Source organism: Podarcis bocagei, assembly GCF_964188305.1.
Source record: "Podarcis bocagei genome assembly, chromosome: 1".
NCBI classification, from domain to species: domain Eukaryota; kingdom Metazoa; phylum Chordata; class Lepidosauria; order Squamata; family Lacertidae; genus Podarcis; species Podarcis bocagei.
The window spans coordinates 47,657,377-47,679,269 of NC_138125.1; the positions used below are offsets into that span (position 1 = coordinate 47,657,377).

General features: G+C 46.2%; 1 protein-coding gene across 2 annotated transcripts in view; it reads left to right on the top strand.

Moving 5' to 3' along the window:
* DPF3 (double PHD fingers 3) overlaps positions 1-11,313 on the top strand; it is a 195,158-nt gene extending 183,845 nt beyond the window's left edge. For both annotated transcript variants that reach the window (XM_081186344.1, XM_081186343.1), the window contains exons 9-11: positions 3,097-3,209; positions 6,818-6,899; positions 10,670-11,313. In XM_081186344.1, the coding sequence (XP_081042470.1) occupies positions 3,097-3,209; positions 6,818-6,899; positions 10,670-10,740 (266 nt within the window). In that variant the 3' untranslated portion in view covers positions 10,741-11,313. The remainder of the gene's footprint in view (positions 1-3,096; positions 3,210-6,817; positions 6,900-10,669) is intronic.
* The last annotated feature ends 10,580 nt before the right edge of the window (positions 11,314-21,893 follow it).

The following is a 21,893-nucleotide window of genomic DNA, read 5'->3' on the forward strand; positions in this document are numbered from 1 at the left end:
AATTCCAACACACATGCACACACAAACACACACATCTGCCTTTAAACATTCGTAACAAGTTGTTAGTTCAGCGCTACTGTGTTTTGTGAGGGTTTCCTTTTTCCGCTCTTTTTTTTAAATTTCGCTTGGTAGAAGTGAATTGTTCCACCAGGCAGACTTCCAATTAATCACCATGTGCTTGATCAGGGGACCCTACCCTGATTTCATAGACAAAAATATACAGAATTACACCCTGATGTATGTGTAATATCCTACTGCTAGGGGTGACATAACAGTTTTGCATTGTTGCGTTAAAATCATAAGCACCAAATTATACATTACTTTTCTTCCCAAAATATCTGGCGTGGGGAAGAGAGATGGATCAGAGTTGCAACATGTTGTGGGGACTTAACCCTTCCCCTGCACATGATGGCTTTGGTCCAAATCACTGTTCTCAGATCTCTTATTAGTTACAGAGGTGAAACAGTGCAGGCAACTTACATATATGCTTGTATGTTTTCCCTGTATGTGGCTAATGACAGCTCTGGCTTAGGGCTTGGGGGGAGGGTATTTGGATTAGTGTTGTACCATATAATAGTGGGCAAGACTTTTTCCACACCTTGCCTCATTCCAACTTTCCATCACAGCTGCTTTTAGGAAAAGAAAATTATACAGGGAGATGCAATCACAGATCTCCCATTCAGTCTCTGGTTTAGCAATCAGGTCCACCGTTCTTTTACAATACAATAAGCTATGGGTACACAGGAATCACAGGGACGCGGGTGGTGCTGTGGGTTAAACCACAGAGCCTAGGACTTGCCGATCCGAAGGTCGGCGGTTCAAATCCCTGCGACGGCGTGAGTTCCCGTTGCTCGGTCCCTGCTCCTGCCAACCTAGCAGTTCGAAAGCACGTCACAGTGCAAGTAGATAAATAGGTACCGCTCCGGCGGGAAGGTAAACGGCGTTTCCATGTGCTGCTCTGGTTCGCCAGAAGCGGCTTAGTCATGCTGGCCACATGACCCGGAAGCTGTACGCCGGCTCCCTTGGCCAATAAAGCGAGATGAGTGCCACAACCCCAGAGTCGGTCACGACTGGACCTAACAGTCAGGGGTCCCTTTACCTTTACCTTACACAGGAATCAGTGGGACTCCTAACATGCAAAGTACTTTCAAAACCTCATAGTACTGTCAAGATGAGTGAACATACCCAGACAAGTAGAAGAAGAGGGCTGGTTGAATGGCTAGACTTGAGAGGAACAAATGCAAGGTGGCACCACCGAAATAGCACATGCATGGTCATACTTGCAAACGGTTGTCTAGAATTGGCTGCTCACTAGGCTGCTCACTAGCTCTCAAGTGCTCACCTTAGAAAATAGAATTTGTGGAGGGGAGACAACAAAAAGACAATAGAGGCTGTTACGTGGCCCAGAAGTGGTCTTTTGAGTTTGGTGGCTCTGCTCAGAGGCCTAAACTAGATGTGCTATGCAGTGGTGCTCATGTTTCCCTTGACCTTTTTAAAGACCAAAAGCAGCCTTAGGGAGTGAGTCTGAACAAAGGAATGGTGGGTAGGAGGACATGCTCAATTCTTTTCCATCTGTCATTTCCCTCAGTCTTTTCCATTCCAGCAGCTGCTTCTCCACCTCTATGGAAAAAGATACAGGTTCCTTTTGTCTCCTTCCCCATGGAAAGCAGTGGGGGGAGTTGAGTAGAAAAATGGAAGAAGGTGAAAGGCTTAAACAGCCTCCCTCCAGCCCATGATCCTTGAACTTGGAGCTTCTTGAGTCTACTTGTGCTTTGCAGGAAATACTAAGGGACAATACCCATGACAGCCAGCCACATTGAGACCGAATAACTTCAGAGCTGAGCCATTATCCCCTAGCAGTTCTTCAGAATCCTTTGAGAGACTGGAAGAAAAGAAAGGTGAATGCTGTCTAGCCGCAGCATTGTGCAGAAATACAACAAGAGGGAGGATCAATTCTTCGGGAATTTTCACTGCTCCTTGTTGCTGCTCCTTGTAATCACGTTCATTTTGAGCACAGCTCTTACGCCGATAGATTTCGTTCCAATCAAAAGTCATTTCGTCCCCACCCCTGCCCAGTTGCTAACGATTGCAAGTCTTAAGCCATTCAAATACTTGAAATGACAAGCTTTTCCTGTATGAAGCCACACGTACGTCCTTTGCTTACTTTTGCACATGTGCATTTGGGATGCATGTTAAAACTTGGGAGTTGCTGAGACAGGGATGTAGAAGACTGCTTGTGAGAGATGAAGATTGCATATGTGTAGGCAAACCTTGGAGGGATGGGAGACGTGGTTGAGAAGGTGATTGTTGTCATTATCTCAGCGGTCTACTGTTGTCTTTCTTGTTTTGCAGAAGGAACACTGACCCTACCTTTGGTTTGTTTGTTTGTATTTCCCCCCTCCCCTCCAGAACCCCCCATTGCTGATCCTGCTACCGTAGTCCTGCTGTTTTGCAAAGCTGGAATCGACACGCATGTAGGGGAGGGGGCCAGAGTCCAAGCAGCTGTCCCCAGTAGATGTGACTGTTATGCTAGCTTTCCTTCGTTTATTCCTTTTGTAGGTTATTTTTGGTTCTGGGGGTCGTTGGGAGGTGTGTTTTTCTTTTTCTTTTGTTTGTTTGATCCTGAAAGGTTAGCTGTGCAGTTTGGTTTCTTCTGTGCGAACCAACCTTGGGAGTGCAGAGCTCTTAAAAATACAAATTTCTATCGCAGCCGCAAGTTTCAAATTGGTCTCCAAGCGAGGTGGTGGGCAAAGCCCACATTGATTCATTTGGAAGAGGGAGGCGCTATTTGTTCCTTCCTTTCACTCTCCTTGTTTTTGTAAAAGAGGAAAAAGAAGAAAAAGCCCACAATGTTTTTAAGAGCTCTGAATAAAACTGCTTTGCCAATGGGGAAGCGGGAAGGGATGACTTTGGTTTTTCTTGTGCCCGGCAGCAAAAGGGTTAATGCCTGCTTTCCTCTTTGATATCCATTAGTTTGGAGCCCATGTTGTGATTGGTCCATGTCCATGTGTGTTTTGTTCCTGAACCTTATGACTTTGATTAAAAGAGCAATCCAAGGTGTGCCTGACTAAGGGTGGACATTTGCCATTTCTCCAGGTCACCCAACCTGCTTGCAGTTCACAGCAAACATGACTGAGGCTGTCAAAACCTATCAGTGGCAATGCATTGAGTGCAAATCCTGCAGCCTCTGTGGGACGTCTGAGAATGATGTAAGTTCATCTTCATTACCGATATTGAGATTAGCAACTTAGTTGAAAGGCTATAAGTTCATTTGTAATGTTCATTCATTTAAATCACAGCACTTTCCGCAAGCAGAAGATAGCCTTTTCTATGATCTATAATGTTTTGGTGCGCACACATGCTCTCTCTCTTCCCTGCCCCATTGTTCTGAACTGTTTCACAGGATCATTTAAGATGATGACACTTGGTACAAATGGATCAAGGTGATAACAAAACTGTGATGGTTCAGGTGGCCTTCATAAGGCTCATTTGCTCTACCCAGGATGTACCCACTAAAGAACTTTGCAGCAAGGGAGGGACAAGCACTGCATTTGCCAACTCTGCAGACACCCCCAGCACAACCAAGGGAAGGAGTGCTGCTAGTGCTCCTTTCCCTATCCCAAGTTCCATATTTTTCACTCTATAAGACGCACCAGACCATAAGACACACCTAGATTTTGGAGGAGGAAAACAAGAAAAAATAATATTCTGCATCTCAGAAGCCAGAACACCAAGAGGGATCACTGCGCAGCGATCCCTCTTGCTGTTCTGGCTTCTGGGATAGCTGCGCAGCCTGTATTTGCTCCATTGCCCATTGCACACATTTCCCCTTACTTTTTGGGAGGGAAAAAGTGAGTCTTATAGAGCAAAAAAGATGGTAAATTAAAGCAACTGCAGCATAAGCGAGAGACCACCCTGCACTATTTTCTTGAAACCACGCACATGCAGTGGCATAGCGTGGGGGGTGCAGGGGGGGCCGGCCGCACCGGGCGCAACATCTGGGGGTTAGGGTTGGGGGCGCAAATCCACGGGTTAGGGGGCGCAAATCCACGGGTTAGGGGGCGCAAATTACTTGCCTTGCCCCGGGTGCTGACAACCCACGCTACGCCACTGTGTACACGATGTGGCTTCCAGTCTCAGGTTAGGAGGAAATCTCTGCTGTCTTGCGGAAGGGTGTTTCACAAGATGTGGCCCAATGCAAACACCATCCTCTCTGCCCAGACAGCAAGGGGAATGGAGGCCTGTGATAGGCTCCCATCATTTTACGGCAGAGGAAGGGAACTTGAGGACTTCCAGATGTTAACAGTCTCCAGCTCCCATCAGGCCCATCCATCTTAGCCAGCGGTCAGAGATGATGCAAGATGTGGAGGGCCACCGATTCTCCACCTCTTAATAAGGCCACTATAATAAGAGTATGTTCCTTTCTGATCTGGGTTTGAATACCACTGGTGTCATTTGTCTTAAGTAGGTTGCTGAATTTCCTACCTGGTCTAATTTGCTGTTTTGTTTAGTTTTGCTTAATTAAAAAAAATATTTATTTATTTTAAAAACCTGACGACTCATATAAAAATCAAGATGGTGCACAACAATATAAAGAGGTTGTTGTAAAGCAAAAGAGACCATAAATAAAATATTGAATAATCATTAAAAATGACTGGCTCATCTTGAGAAAATGCGCACAGCCTGTTGGTGTTAAAGGGTCTTCAAGAGATGTCTGAAAATGAGCATTGAGGATGCCTGCTGAATCTCTGCTGCAGAAGTGGCTCAAAAGATGGGATAGCGCCACTGTCCTAGCTTACTGGAAGGGAGAAGGGCAGGAGAGAGGCGGTGGGAAGGTTGGTGTAGTGCAAACTCACCGGGAGGAACGCTGGATTAACTCCTCAGGTGCAATTGCATCATGCCAACCTTCCCATAGGGACGCGGGTGGCGCTGTGGTCTAAACCACAGAGCCTAGGACTTGTCAATCAGAACGTCGGCGGTTTGAATCCCCGCGACGGGGTGAGCTTCCATTGCTCGGTCCCTGCTCCTGCCAACCTAGCAGTTCGAAAGCACATCAAAGTGCAAGTAGATAAATAGGTACCGCTCCGGCGGGAAGGTAACCGGCATTTCCGTGGCACTGCTCTGGTTCGCCAGAAGCGGCTTAGTCATGCTGGCCACATGACCCGGAAGCTGTATGCCGGCTCCCTTGGCCAATAAAGCGAGATGAGCACCACAACCCCAGAGTCGGCCATGACTGGACCTAACGGTCAGGGGTCCCTTTGCCTTTCTTAACCTTCCCATTGCCTTGCCACTCCCCCTTCACCCTGGTAAGCAACAGCAACCCACATAGCAGTTCTGCTCCACCTGGCAAGCAGCTTCTCTTGGCACTGGAGATTTTAAGCATCTTTCCAAGATAATAACAGGCAACAACAACAATAAAAAAACAGAAAATAAGCTGCTTACACAAGCCCCTCTTGTTTTAGCAAGGAAACTTTGCTTTTTTTGTGCAAGGGCTACAAGAAGCCCGCCCCCTCTCTCTGTGTGTGTTGATGTTGCTGTTAGGCCATGCCCTGAGCAAAATGAGAGTCCCCCCCCCATTTGAAATACAAGTTGCAACATGCATGCCAGCTATCTCCAGAAATCCTGCCTGTGGAAAAGTGAGAACAGAGTGACAGCCATTTCAGAAAGCAGGAGGGATGCTCCTGGCTCTGTCTGCATTCATATACCGTATTTTTCGCTCTATAGGACGCACTTTTTCCCCTCCAAAAATGAAGGGGAAATGTGTGTGCGTCCTATGGAGCGAATGCAGGCTCCTTGGCTTCACGGCGACGCGCCTGTCCTGGAAGCTGGAGGAGGAACAGAAGGGTCTCCTTCTGTTCAGCTTCGCTGAAGGGTGCTGCGCCTTTTCCCTCTCTGTGCAGTGCCTCTCCTGTGAAGGAGAGGCGCTGCGCAGAGAGAGAGAGAAGGCGCAGCGCCCCTTGAGCGACGTGCCTGTCATGCGAAGCCGGAGGGGGAACAGAAGGGACTCCTTCTGTTCCTCCTCCCGCATCGCAGCGACGCGCCTGTCCTGGAAGCCGAAGGAGGAGCAGAAGGGTTTCCTTCTGTTCCTTCTCCAGCTTCGCTGAAGGGGCGCTGCGCCCTCTCCCTCTCTGCACAGCGCCTCTCCTGCGAAGGAGAGGCACTGCGCAGAGAGAGAGAGAAGGCGCAGCGCCCCTTGAACGACGCGCCTGCTATGCGAAGCCGGAGGAGGAACAGAAGGGACTCCTTCTGTTCCTTCTCCCGCTTCGCAGCGACGCGCCTGTCCAGCAAAGCCCGAGGAGGAACAGATGGGTCTCCTTCTGTTCCTTCTCCAGCTTCGCTGAAGGGTGCTGCGCCTTCTCCCTCTCTGCGCAGCACCTTTCCTGTGAAGGAGGGGCACTGCACAGAGAGAGAGAAGGAGCAGTGCCCCTTCAGTGACACGTCTGTCCTGGCTTCTGCTTTAGCCCTGCACAGCCTCTTTGGGCAGGGGGAGCCTTCATCCCGCTGCCCTGAAGAGGCTTGGCGGGGTTACCCTAGAAGCCAGAACAGCCACACGGTATCCCAGAAGCCAGATCCCTCTTGCTGTTCTGGCTTCTTGGGTTCAGAATAATTTTTTCTTGTTTTCCGCCTCCCAAAACTAGGTGCGCCCTATGGTCCGGTGCGCCCTATGGTGCTAAAAATACGGTATGTTCTCTGTTGTCTTCTTGCCACAACTTTGTATTTATAGTACCACAATGCACCCATTTATGAGATACTTTCTGCTGCTATGACTAATCTAATGTCCGTCTTCTTCTCTTTCCTCCTAACAATCTTGGATCAGGACCAGCTGCTCTTCTGTGATGACTGTGACCGCGGCTATCACATGTATTGCTTAAACCCACCAGTCTCTGAACCTCCTGAAGGTAACATTGCTTGGAATCTACCCCATTGTTGCTGTTTGCTGTTGTTGTTAAATATTTTTGTCCCGCTTCTCTGCTCAGAGAGCACTCAGGGTACCATTTCCAACTTTATTTATTTGTATACCACCCTTCATCCAAGGATCACAGGGCAGTTCACAACAGAAAAATACAAAATGGAAAACACAATACACAGTAAAGCAAAAGCAAAAGCAAAACCAATCCACAAACCCCCTTCAATACTTAAAAGGCCATAGAATGTTAATCAGCCAAGTGTCTGGTTGAAGAGAAATGTTTTTGCCTAGCGCCTAAAGATAAGTAATGAAGGTGCCAGATGAGCCTCCTTGGGGAGAGCATTCCACAAACAGGGAGCCACCACAGAAAAGGCCCGTTCCCGTTTTGCCAAAATATGGAATAAGGTAAAGACGTTTTCAAGATATCATGCTGTGTATGTGCAATTACACAACGTGGCTTAGCCAAAGGATTCATAAATACTAATGCAAACTCCTTGCACATCAAACAGAATTTGCACCAGCAGATGAGTTCGGGTGACTTATAACTTGCTTTGCAAGCATTTTAGAAGCCTACACTAACAAAAGTAACACAAACCAATGGGTGGTTTCTTGACTTAGGAAACATGACCATTCATGAAACCTACTTACATTTAGAGGTGTACACCTGCTTCAGATGAAACCTACATCACAAGCTGAATCAGCATGCGTTGGAGAGGTTTGGATCTTGTCTGAAACAGAGCAAGTCTTCTCCAAAGGAATTCATGGCAAATTTGGGTTGCTCCTGAAGTTGCAAGGGTATTTAGAGCAGTGTTTCTCAAAGTTGGGTCCCCAGCTGTTGTTGGACTACAACTTCCATCATCCATAGCTGGCAAGTCCAGTGGTCAGGGATGATGGGAGTTGTAGTTCAACAACAGCTGAGGACCCAACTTTGAGAAACACTGACTTAGAGTCTCAGGTGTTGAAAATTGATGCATATTTAGCAACAGAGAGAAGTATTCATTTGCAAATCATGATTCTTTCTGGTATTGCTAAAGACGAGTAACCAGAAGCAATCTCCAGTTTTCCATCTACTGTAGAATTATGACATGATGAAACAGCATCTCCTGAAACTGATAGGTCTACAAGCAGGCATATGTAACTTCTCCTCTGTTGTATTAGGCTGCCTTAGGCCAGGAACGAGCTAGGTATTGTTGGACAACAACTTCCACAATCCCTGGTCATGCTGGCTGGGTCTGATGCAGACTGGAGTCTGACAACATTTGGGAGGGGTACAGGTCCCCCAACCCTGGCTTAGGCCAATAGCACAAAGCTCAGTGTTAAATGGTGCTTTATTACAGCAGCAAAAGCAGACAAGAAAACGGCTTCCTACTTCCTGCCCCCTAGTTACTCATTTTAACAGCTGCCTTATTGACTCTGCTACACACTCGGGTCAAACTTTGCTTTCCTTCCAAGTTTTGGAACAAGTGACGCTTCTCCCCGCCGCCAGCCTCCAAACCAGGTCGGGGGACAGCAGGATGGTGGCGCTCCGCCTCCCCGCTGTCCCCCGAGCTTGTGGGGCTGGCGGTGGGGCTCTCCTGAAGCCTGGAGAGCGAGAGGGGTCAGTGCGCACCAACCCCTCTCGCTCTCCAGGCTTCAGCGAAAGCCTGCATTTGCCCCATAGGACGCACAGACATTTCCCCTTCATTTTTGGAGGGGAAAAAGTGCGTCCTATAGGGCGAAAAATACAGTATATATCGATTGTGGAAGCTGCTGTGTGTGTGTGTGTGTGTGTGTGTGTGTGTGTGTGGTGACTTCAACAGAAGCTAAGGAGTGATTTTCCAGATTGTGTAATGAGGCCCATGCCTGTGCCATGGGAAATCAACCAGTTAACTAAATAATTAAATGTGTTATGTGAGTCCAAAATCCTACCTCACAGAGTCAACTGCCTGCCAGATCTCTACATAGTTAACTTCCTTCTGATCAGCCTCATAGGGAAATGGGGGACAGAAGTAATTTTGACACATCTTCAACTATCCATCTGTTTATTAGGCTGAATACAATACAATTTAGTGAAACCACCCAAATGGAAAGGTATTGTATATTTGGCAAACACAACTGCCACTCACTAAGCACACTGTATGCAATACATCACTGTATCCCCCTTGTTTATACAATGGTACCTCAGGTTAAGAACTTAATTCGTTCTGGAGGTCTGTTCTTAACCTGAGACACTTTAGCTAATGGGGCCTCCCGCTGCCGCCGTGCAATTTCTGTTCTCATCCTGAAGCAAAGTTCTTAACCCGAGGTACTATTTCTGGGTTAGCGGAGTCTGTAACCTGAAGCGTATGTGTCAGGGGTTTAGGTGCAGAGGCACGGGCAAGGGAGGAAACAGAGAGCGAAGGGGAGGAGACAGAGGAAAGGATGAGTGATGACGACGACCCGAGATCTCCCAGTCTTTCCAGTGAATCAGAGGATTCACAGAAAGGAGCACCAGTGGCCAGGGCAAGGGGGGAGGCTAGGGAGGCACCCCAGGAAGATAGAGCCAGAGGAGACTCAGGGGGGAGCAGCTGGAAGTCGGGACCAGCGTCACCGCCAGGAAGCAGGGAAGAGGAAAGGAGCCAGGGGGGAAGCGCTGGCAGCTCACCACAGGAGGGAGGGCAGGAGTCAGGAGTGGCCACACCTCCATCGGGGAGCGAAGAAACGGTTAAGAGGAAAGTGGAAGGTTGGGCGCGCGCGCCAAGTTCAAATGCAGAGGAAGGCGGCGCAGTGAGCAGCCCCGAAAGGGAACCAGGTCCTAAAGCCCGGCGCAAGGAGGCAGAAGGGTCCGGGTCAGCGTCAGAAGAGTCCCGGAAGGAAGAAGCCCCGGGGGGTAGAGGGACCCAGAGGAGGACAGTCAGGAGGAAAAGGTGGAGCAAGGCTAGGATATTAAGTTGGTGCGCACGGGGCGGAGACTCAGACGGAGCCTCGCCGATCTAGCTAGTAGACGTAGAGTTGCAGACAGCAGCGTGAGAATGGAAACTGTAATTCAATAAAGACTTTTACTTAATGACCGCTGGCTAGCGTGATCCTCTGTGAGCTAGGATCTTGAAGCAGCTCTGACAGTATGTAACCTGAAGCATCTGTAACCCCATTTGGTGCTGCATTCCACTGCAAAGTGGGAGAGAGCAGGCGCTGTAACCTTCCAACAGCTTGACTTCACCCCCAAAGGCACACTCCTCCACTGTCTCCAAAGATGAATGGATGCCAGCCTTGTCTTTATCACAAAACTGTGACAAACATCACTGTAATTAGTTGTAGTTGTGTGGTGCTTTAAAGATTGCTTTTAAAAAACTCTAATGCAGGTATGCGTACCTGCACTCATGCACAGACACAGAGATGTACGCAGCATATTTCAGATTAGAGTGTGTACCCATGTAATTTTTTTTTAAAAAAGGATTGTACCACCTCAGAGTGGTGGAGGGATGGGTGCCAACCAAAATTGATGCTTCCAGTGGGGAAACATCTGAAGAACTCCTGCATCTTTTGTCATTTGGTCCTTAATATAAAATATATATAGCCTGTCCATATAGCATGCACACACAGAGGAATATGCATATTTGCGATCACACATTTGGATCTGCATGTCCTGCAAATGTTTTACCTGTAGGAAATGTGTGACATTCAAATCGGTCCTCTTGTGTAGTGCGGTTTAAATAGCTTTCCCACTTATTCTGCCTGACATTGATTGATGTACCCCAGGACCATTCACTTATCTGATGGTTTTATTACTGTATTTATTTATAGGGAGTTGGAGTTGTCATTTGTGCCGAGAACTTCTCCGAGAGAGAGCATCTGCCTTCTGCTTCCAGCCCTAGAAGAGACTCCGGCGACCAGGACTGGGCTTGTTCCTGGACTTTTGGCACCAGCACACAACTGTCACCCGCCACCTAAGAATCTGTGTCACTACAAACACACCTGTACACACATGAAAGAGAATGGACATTCAAAGAAATTTCTGTGGTGTTTGCTGTCCAAGTGTAGATTTCACAAATCTTGTACCTCCTGGGTTCTACTAGAAGGAACACACATGGTTTGTTTGTTTTTTATGTTTCCCCATCCCCACTGCAGTGCATGATTGCAGCTATGCCGTAATAGATTCACATGTGTTATGATAATAGCAAAGCAGGGAACTGTTGTAACTTGTTGGTATTTAGGCATTTAAACTGTGTGGCATTGTGCTTTTTGTTTGATCTGTTGTTCCCCCCACTCTAGCACCCCAAGAGAAATGCCAGTGTCATCTCCACATCCATCCTTGATGTAGAGCTGTGGTGAAGATATTGAGAAGTATCATTCGCTGCAGGTGTCTTAGAGCAGGAGTCAGCAACCTTTTTCAGCCGTGGGCCGGTTCACCATCCCTCAGACCTTGGGGGCAGACTATATTTTTTTTTGGGGGGGAATGAATGAATTCCTATGCCCCAGAGATGCATTTTAAATAAAAGGACATATTCTACGCATGTAAAAACACGCTGATTCCTGGACTGTCTGTGGGCCGGATTGAGAAGGCGATTGGGCCGCATCCGGCCCATGGGCCTTAGGTTGCCTACCCCTGTCTTAGAGGAACTTGCCCCTCACAAGCACACTTTTAGATGTAGAAGACCTTCAAAGGATACAACAGCTCAATTCTTTCCTAGTCATTAATAGTAAGGCCCAAGCTACATGTTGGGTGCTACCAGTCCAAGTCCTCCCAATTCTCTGGTAACATGTGGAAATGGGGAACCTATGACTCTCCAGATGTTGTTGGATTACAACTTTTCAACACCATCCCTAACTGTTGGCCATGCCCTCAGCCTCCTGCTTTAAATGGGGTTGAAGTAGATCTGAGCAGGTGGCAAAATTCAGCCCTGGGGGTCCAAATATCGCTCTCCGGGTTGCTCAGAATTTCCCCCAAGCCCACATCCCATCACTGTCCCTACTCCACACGCTGCTCAAAGCTCTTTTGCCTGGCTGGAATTTGTCCTTCACTGTGATAATGCCTCTCGCTTGCTAGGGTGGAGAAGGGTGTGTGTGCTTGTGTGTGTGTGAGGAAGCCTCTGGTTTTGCATTTGCATCTGCCACTCTACCCATCTGTTTGCCTTTAGTCTCTCCCACCCCTGGCATGCAGCCTCGGGAAAGTTACCCACAAGGAAATGCTGTCCTCAGGCTGGAAAAGTCCCACCACCCTCCTGTTCGAACACATTGACCTGCCAACATTTAAGTTGGGCCAAAGGACACTTCAGGCCTGATCCGAAGACTTAAAATGGGAGCAGCACGTGTGCTTAGGGTAGAGCACCCAACATCCCATGGCTGTGTAGCATGATCCATAGGAAGTTTTCTTATGCAAAGCCAGACCATTGATTCAGCTAGCTCAAGTGTTGTCTACGGCAACTGGCAGTTCTCCAGGTTTCAGACATGAGTCTTTCCCTGAATCCCCAGCCCTACGTGGAAAAGACAAGTATTGAATTTGGGGCCTTTTGAATGCACTCCACCTCTGCACTGCAGCATCACTAGTCCAGGTTAAGCATCTTTAAGTGTCACAGATTTAAGCCCATGCTTAACTCTCTTTCATCTAAATCAATGGCTATGTACAGTTCTTAGGAGCATGGTCCAGCCAAAATTTCCTCTAGTTGGTTGAAGGACATTTTAATGTGTTTAAAGCAGGGGCTGTAGCTCAGTGGTAAAACATCTGCTCTTCATGCAGAAGGTCTATGGTTCAATCCCTGGCATCTCCAGGTAGGGTTGAGATAGACCCTTGCTGAGTCAGGGTTGGGATAGACCCTGCTGAGTCAGTGTAGACAATGGACCAATGGTCTGATTCTGGATAATCAGCTTCCGATATTACTATATATTTCCCAAAACACTAAGAGACTTGGAAGTCAGAATGTCAGCCCTTTCCTTGAACCTGCAGATTTTAGTAACTGCTTAAAGGTCTCTCCAGTGTAGAGATGAGGGCGCACAGCTAGTATCCTCATGGTGGTGCCCTGATCTAGCAGCAACTGCACTTCTGGTGTAGCAGCTGCACTCGGATACAGCTGTCAGCAGTGGCCATCAGCACCAGGGAAGGTGCTGCGCAGTAGAACCCCTTGCTAAAGCGAAAAATCTAGCGTCTGATGTGCCTGTAGATTTGAATTGAGGATTTGCTTGATTCACAAAAATATTTCCCTCCCTAAAAGAATACCCGCAAACGTTCTAGATACTGTGTTCAAAACAAAAGAGAAGTGAACCTAAGATGGTTGTAGTGTCCTGCATCTCTTCTGTGGAGCCTAGGTCTCTACCAATCAGTATTTAAGATGGCTACAGAATACATTGTGATTGTCAAGATATCCTGAGCCTCCAGTTGCAAGAAGCTGGAAGGAGACGACTGGGGATCCTTCATTTTATAAGCACCTGCTTTCTTGTAGCTTTATTTTGAAGGATCCAGTACTGGCACAATGGGAGACAGGGCACTAAGCTGTTTATAACATTGACCTGTGGCTGTCTGAATGTCCTTATGATTGACACATTGTGTTTGACCCTTTTTCTTTCATTTGATTTTAGAGAAAGAATGGCTGTATGTAGATGCATAAATTGTATACGTTCCATAACTAATTTGTTGTAATATGCCAGGGGAAACTACTCAAAATTGCCACTTGCTTTGGTTCAAGGCCACCATTTAAGGTAAAGAAGCAAGTAGGCTTTATTTTTTAGAAAAGTGCAGGCCGCCATGTTTTTAAAAGAAAACTCCAGCAAGAACAGAATCCTAATACTTCTCTTCGGGCCAGCTGCTAACAGTCACAAAGGAGCGTGCTCATTTTTTAGTTTCACCAGGCTCTTCCACAAACTTGAGCTTAAACAAAACAAAAGTGAGGGGGGGAAATGTTGCTGGTAAAATGTTTTGCAATATGCAATATAAAATAGATTTTCTAGAATCTATTTTAAAGTGCCATAACCCACTACTCAGAAATAAGGGTGCAATCCTGCCAAGGCTGACCACTTTTATGCCCCATAGATTTCAGCTGTGACTTTGCTTATTTCTGCCATGGAAAGCAATGAGACTTAGAGCCTAAATCTTGATTCGGAAGTAAACCCCACTGAAGGGACTTGCTCCCCAAGAATCATGCATCAGATTTCAGTCATAAAAAGTTTAATTTTGGCCGGCTGGCTCTGTAAGTGTTATCATTTGCTATCACCACGTACATTTATGAACTACAGCACTGTTTTAGCACTAAGTAAGTTGGCAAACCTGCAGCTTCCATCCCCTCAGCTTCCATTACCAGATGTGGTGTTACGCACAGTGATTGTATGGCCCAGTATTGCCCAGAGGGAGCGAGACTGAGATGACATTTCAGTCACCATGGGGTTGAAATGTGTCATCTGAGTTGATACAACGCTATGCAGCTAAAATTAAGTAGTAACCTTTGGGAAATGGGACTGCAGCAGGATGGATGTGCCCAGAATATGAGGTGCCTGTCTTGTGCCAGAGCAATCCATCCTGGACACAGTTGCTGCTACACATTTCTGTAGGCTCAGTCCATCAACCTGCAGTACTCGGGAGTAAGTTGCTCTGAAATAATTGGATTTGCTTTCAATTATATTGTGTTTAAGATCAATGGATGGGGTGAACAGTGTTATCTTGAAATGCCAATGCAACTATGTACATTTTAGTTAACCCCTGTGCTGAGTAATGCTCTGAGTAGCACTGAGCATTCATAGCAAGGCAAGAATCTGATTTGGCAGTTTTTAGGGTCAGAGAAATCGAGAAAAAAGGCAAATAGAAGAAAGACCATCTGCTCACAGAACAAATCCATCTGCGGAATGGGAGGAGGCAATATTGAGGTTTTCACTCTTTCCTGCAGCCCCTCTGCTCCCCTAAACATGTTTTGGAGAGCAGATTATGGGGGGGGGGCTGTAAGGTGGCAGGGGAGAGGGGATTGTCAGGGGAAATTGCCCCCACCCCTCATTCTACTGATGAATCCCACCATTGGATACCTCCCATAAGGAACTGCAAGAATGGAACCCAAGGAGGCATTTAAAATCATGTCTCTCTTGGCCCTAAAAGTTGTCTGAAATGACAAAAGCATTGTTTTTTTTATGAACTCGAAGCAGTCCATGGAATGCAGAATGGCAAGCAGGGGAGTTACAAATCTTGTGTTTGCCACGTGGCACTAATGTGGAGGGAGGATATTTGCAGGAAAGGATCAGCTGACAGGTGGAGGTTCTTAACCGTTCCCCACTCTTGTGAGGACCTCTCCATCACGCCCATTCATGATCATTTGCACTCATAATGCTATCAGGGTGGCCTCGCTTTTAATAGCGTTTGCACCTGCAAAACTTTTGCAGCAGACATCCCATTTAGTTTCCTATCCGTGCATGTCCCCAGGCTTCCCACTGAAACCCTGCAGCTTTTTCTACAACAAATGTCCCACTTCTGTTGTACTATACCTCAAGGGTGCCCCTCTAGATGGCAAATAACTAATAAAGCAGAATGTTGTGTGAGTGATGCAGTATACACCCACCACTAATGCACTGTTGTTGTGTCAACTGACATGTTGCAGAGCACACCTGCAACACATCTCCCTAGCTAATTGGGAGGAGCCCTGGGAAGAATAAAATACTCTTCTCTGCCCACTATTTCTCCTTTACAAATTCCATCCCATGCCTTATTACTGTTAACAAGCAAACTCCTGGGCATTTTTTTTGCTGAAGTAATGGGTAGCTCTGCTGGGATCTATGGAAGTCAGATAGGAAGATGGCCGAGGCTGCATTTGGGAAAATTTGCACTCTTCAAAGCTTCTCTGTAAAATGAATCACCTGAGCATTTAAATGTACATTGTCAAAAGAAGTATCACTTGACGTTATTGCCACCACCTCCTCAACAAATTAAAACACAATGAATTATAAAAAAACGGAATTGTTTTTTCTTGTTTGCATTGTCTGTAACCTTCTGTATTTTTTAATTCATTATGATGAGATTAGAGCACATAGCAAGTTGCACATTTATATACCCAGACTCATACATATGATGCAACCAAGTTCTGCAAAGGACAAGAGAACCATTTAGAGCCATCAAAAACTATGTCTGCTGTTAGATCACAAGAAAATGCATTATTATTCCTCATATTCTCTTGCACTGAGAGTTATTTGGGCCCCAAATGGAAGCACTGGAAGCAAAACACATGAGTTATGAAACCCATTAAATGGAAAGCTGAGCAGGCTAAGCCAACCCAAATTAAGGTTGTGATCCTACACATATACTTAGTTGTAAGCCCCATTGACTTTAATAGGACTCATTGCTGTAAAAGTATGACCAGGACTGTAGGCAATTCAAGTCTAAGATTTCACGTGCCAGCAAATAAAACGCTCCGGTGTTAATATATTGTTAGCTGCTATACCAGCATTTTAAAATAACAAGAAGTGCATTGCAAGTTCATAAAAATGGCCTTGTATGTAGATGAGTCTATATGAGTGGGTCTTACGGAGAAACCATGTATTATGTGTCTGTTTGGTTTTTGTGTACCATTGTGAGCAGCACTCAAAGCTCTAGCTTTTTGCAAGCACAGAGAGAACGATCTGTGCCAAGTTTGGTGTGTGACATCTGCATCTGCACAATCAACTCCATGCATGGCAGGGAAGGAGAAGTCAATGCAACCTGACCAAAAACGCTGCTGCTACGCACCAGAGAGACCCATGAGAATTGGCTCCGAGTTGCAAGACTTTTCGATTCAAGTGTTGTTCGAGGAACTTCATGGTGAGCATTCAAAGCATCTTTCAAGGGTAATGAAAAACTAGGTGTGGGTTCAGTCAAGGCTTTGGTTGATTGGCTGTGTGTTTCTCTGTTCTGGCGAGAGCAGAATAGGAAGCTGGAGTGAGGACTGGCAGGCAGCCAAACCTTGTCTTCAGCAGTGATATAATTACTAATAATGACCTCAAGCCCAGTCAGCTAGTTAAATGGCTTTTCAGGACAGGCACCAACTTAAATAGTTTATAGACAGGATAAACTGAATCTTTGGGGTACATGAAAACTGTTGTGCTTAGGTCCTCCTCAACTGTGGTCCAGGAGAGATATCAACATTCTCAGGCTACAAGGCCAACTATATATTTAAGATTAAATTTAAATCATTGCTATTAAAACATTTAATTAGAAAGCGACTTAAAAATTCTTAAAATGTGCACATATGTATGTCTGTGTCCAAGAGATTTAGAAAATGGGTTTATAACCCTCAGAACCTTCCTTGGATTAGATCAAAGGTTTACCTTAGCCAAGCATCCTGTTTCCAACAGTGTCCAAACAAAAGTCTATAGAAAACCCGTAAGAGTGTGCTATAAAGTGCTGGGCTAGGGTTCAAATCCCCACTCGGCCATGAAGCTCACTAGGTATCCTCGGACCAGTCACTGCCTCTCTGCCTAATGTACCACACAGGGTTGTTGTGGAGATTTAGAGAGGGGAGAATCATGGATGCCACCTTGAGCTTCTGGGAGGAAAAATTGAATGAATGAATGAATGAATGAATGAGAGGACATGATGACTTAGCACTTTCCTGTTTGTGTTCCCCAGTGACTGGTATTCATAGGCAATACAGCCTCTGATCCCAGAGGCAATATGTATAGCCATAACTAGCAGCTTGGTAGCCTGATCTCCAGGAATCTGTCTAACCTCAGGTTAAAGTTGTTCAGACTGGTGACCATTCACTACATCTTGTGGAAACAAATTCCATAGTTTTAGCTATGTGCTGCATGAAGGACTTCATTTTATCTACCCTGAATATTGTGCCGCTCTCCATCCTTGGATGGTGGTTCTGGCATTTGGAGGGAGGAAGAAAAGCTCTTCCCTCTCCACATTCTCCCCTCCGCGTATAATTTTATGTGTACCATTCCTCTAATTGAAATGGCTCCAAGCATTGTATGTAACCATTCCTCCTCCTCGGGGAGTTGTTCTTGCTCTCCAATTATTTTGGGTGCCCTTTTCTGCTCTACGCTATCCCCCCCCCCCCCAAGTTGTGCTGACCAGGTGTTGTCACAGTATAGATTTATATAAAGGCATGATGACAGTGACAGTTTTATTTTCTATCCCTTTCCTAATAATCTCCACTTTTTTAAAAGAGCTGCCACACACTGGGTCAACATTTTAATTGAGCTATCCACGATGACCTCAAAATCCCTTTCATTATTAGTTGCCACCAGCTCAGAACCCCATCAGTGCAAATGTGAACTTTATTTTCCCACAGTGTACATGACACCACATCAATGGACCACCACATCAGCAAGGCCCGGGGGACAGGGGTTGTTGTCTGGGCAACCCAGACCTTCCATACACACTGCCCAGGCTTGTGCCCTGGTGAGGTCACTTTGGCGCTTCACCCCTCTCCAGACAGATGGATGCCAACAGCAGGGCTTATTTGAATGGAAACATGACTGCGTTAGACTTCATTGGCAATATATATGATAACACTTAAGTCATCACAGTTCTCATGCTTCAACAACACTTACATGAAGTGATGGGCATCACTTAGAGTTAAGTTCAGAGTTGACTCCCTTCTGCTTCCATGGCTGATCTAAAGCATAATGGTTTAGGACATCTAGAATTTTTACCTGTGTCATGACCAGAACATGCATTTACTCAACCTGCCACTTCAGATGTCTCCCTGATTTCATTTTCCATCTGAAGATCATCACCCTGAGCATTTTGGTCAAGAGGGTGATAGTGTGTCTTCAGTTCTAAATTTAGAGGGCCAGTATTACTTTTACTTACACTTGGAAACAACAGTTGAAAAAGGAGCCATCAAAAACTATAGCGCTCCAAAATGGCACAGCCTATAATATGCATTATGGAATTAAGGATGTTGTTCATAGAAACTCCAGCTGAAAATGTTTTGGGTTTGCTTCTGTATGTGAATGTCAAGTCCAACAATTATTTACGTCTTCTTATTACTTTCAACTTTAAGAATCACATGGTCACCCTCTGGAAAATGGGAGAGGATGTTAAAAAAAAAATCCCTTCAGTGAATAGGAATTCAAGCTAGCATTCTGAAACTTCATTCTGGGATGCCACCTCTGCTTTCATATGGAACGGGGCTCAGCTTAGCTTATGAAAATGCATCTTTTACACTTGGAAACACCAGTGCTTGAATTCCAGTAGAGAGACAGAGGCTGGGCAGGGCTGTTGCCGCTCTGCATCAGGTAATGGCTAGTTTGAAGAGGAGGAACGGGCAAGACAGGCAGTGTAATAGCTGTGCCAGGAGCCATTCTGCATGCAGACTTCAGCAGCATTGTTTACCTTTTCCAAGGCTAAGCTCCACTGCTATGGGAGCGTGACTGGCTCAAGCTAGCTGGGAAAGCAAAGCTGTTCAATTCCCTTTTCTGCAGTGACCTTGAGCTACAGAATGGCTGTGCATATGGTGCACAAGCACAGAGCTTGAAACTAATCCAGGAAGGTAGATAGGAGTGTGTGTGTGTGTGTGTGTGTGTGTGTGTGTGTGTGTGTGTGTGTTGCCTCTCCGCATCTCCCAGCTGATTCCACAGCTTAGGCCTTAACAGCTGCAGTTGTCTGACAATTAATTCCTTCCCAGCCTCAGCTTCCCTCCCCCTCACTTCACACAGGCCTTTATATACCCAAGTGTGAAGGTGCCTGGCAACACAATTTCCTCCATGGATTTGGGCAACTCATGGCAATTTTCTTCAGAGATATCAGCTCCTCCTCCGGGCTCAGGCACAAGTCACACAAGCTTATAGAGCAGCTCTCTTTCAGAAGATGCTCCGTTCTTGGATTTGTGTTCCTCCACAAGCCTGGCCTTGCATTTCAAATTCATGGGAGTTGAACTGAGCCCCACCCCCCACAACACCAGCAAGTCACTGAGGTATCCCTCACCGAGTATTCACAGGCTAAACTTTAGGCAATTAGCATGGTTAATGTTCACTGTGTGATAGTACAGCTGTGTGAGTCTCATTAAATTGTTCCTTCGGGAGAGCAGATGCAGGCGGAGACTAAGGGACCAGGTTTGCATCCTGTAGAGGAGACATACCTGTCTGCTGTGATGGGGCCTGTACCTGATTAAACACTCGGAATCTCAAGAGCACAGAAAATATTCAGGTTTTTCACCTGGCTGTAAAGTGTCAGTGTGTCACCAGGGAGCGCTTGTGCTAAAAGAGGTGCCTAATGAGTGGGACAAAACTCCTCCTCCTCTTCTTCTTCTTCATTTTATTAAAAGAGTTGGAATATATTATTATGATATTATTACCCCACCCATCTGACTTGGTTGCCCCACCACTCTGTGCGGCTTTCAACATAATATACAGAAAGACAACAACAAAACATCACACATTAAAAGTGTGCTGATATAGGGCTGCCTTCAGGTGTCTATGGAAGGTTGTATAATTATTTATCCCCTTGACATCTGATGGGAGAGTGTTTCACAGGGTGGGTGCTGCTACCGAGAAGGCCCTCTGTGCTGAATGCTGGGGGTGGAGACGCTCCTTCAAGTATACTGGGCCGAGGCCGTTTAGGGCTTTAAAGGTCAGGACCAACACTTTGATTGGTGCTCAGAAACATACTGGGAGCCAATGTAGGTCTTTCAGGTATAGTGTGAGATGGTCCTGGCAACTGCTCAGCGACCAGTCTAGCTGCTGCTGCTGCAATTCCATGGACAGAAACCAGCTGGACAAGCAGATGAATCTTATTTCATTACTACCAATGTAATTGTGGCTTTTACTGCACCTGAGGGCATCAGGATAGTTCTGGGTGTGCAGGACAGGCTGTGCTTACACAGCCAAGGTGCTCACAAGTGGACAGAGTGCAGCTGCTGATCACAGGTTCTGCTTTGGGCTTTCTCACAGGCATCTGGTTGGCCTCTGTGAGAACAGAATACTGGATGAGATGAGCCACTAGTCTGATCCAACAGGCTCTTTGTTGGATGCTCTTAATGCAGTTGTAAAGCAGGCAGAAATTCAACAGGTACAATGTTCCCAATATGGAGATACAGTGGGGGGGGGGAGTTGTTGTTATGCAGTTGCTAAAGGCTGTAGATAACTCACAGGAAAAGCTGGCTGCCTTATCAGAGCAACAGCACCCTTCCTTGCAGATTCTCTGCCTCCCTCCATCCTGGGATCCAAAGAAGGCGACAGGTTGTGTAGGAGAAGGGGGAAGACATGTCTAATAATTCAGGTCAGTCCTCAGAGAACGTGATGGTGCTTGTGTGCTGCTGGAACCAGACATTTCATTCCTTGTTAAATGCTTTCATTATCTCTCACCAGTCATGAGTCAGAGGCCACTGTTAAGAAATGAAGTCGGTCGCCTCGGCAGACATGGCTAAGCAGTGGCCTTTGGAGTGGGGGAAAAATAAATCTTCACAAGCATCTAGAATCAGGCATCATTTCAAGAGCGTTTGTTGGGGGTGCAAAATTCACAGCCGAGTTTAAAGATGCAACATTTCCAAAACTCAGCATATTTTAAGAGCGAGTGCTGCATTTTCCATTGTTATACCCTCACAAAAATGGGACTTAGATGCCTCCAGGTGATAATCCTGTTTGGGTTTGTTGAAACACAAGATTTGCAAGCGTGACCACCCCCTTCTTCCACGACGGCATTTCAGATTTAAACAGTGAGTCCAAGTTCCTGGTAAAGAACAAATCTTTTTCCACATGAAGTATGTGTGTGAGAGACAGTTTCATGTCCCATATTGTGGGGTTTTTGTTAGCGCAGCCTCCAAGCAACCCATTGACCACAACACATGCTATCCATGCCAGTGTCAGGCCCTTTCTAAGGCCAGACCCTCCAAGTGTCTCTATTTTCCGGGGACTCCTGGATTTACAGAAGCCGCCCCGGTTTCTGATTTGATCCTGGAATGTCCAGCTTTTCCTTAGGACGTCCCAGTTTTCTTTGGGGAAATGTTGGAGGGTATGGAGTTATACAACCCCAAGCCAACGAGATAAGTAACTATATAACCTTTAGAAGACATCTGAAGGCATGTTTATTTTTATTTTTAAAAAATATTTTTATATATGGAAGCTGCCCAGAGTG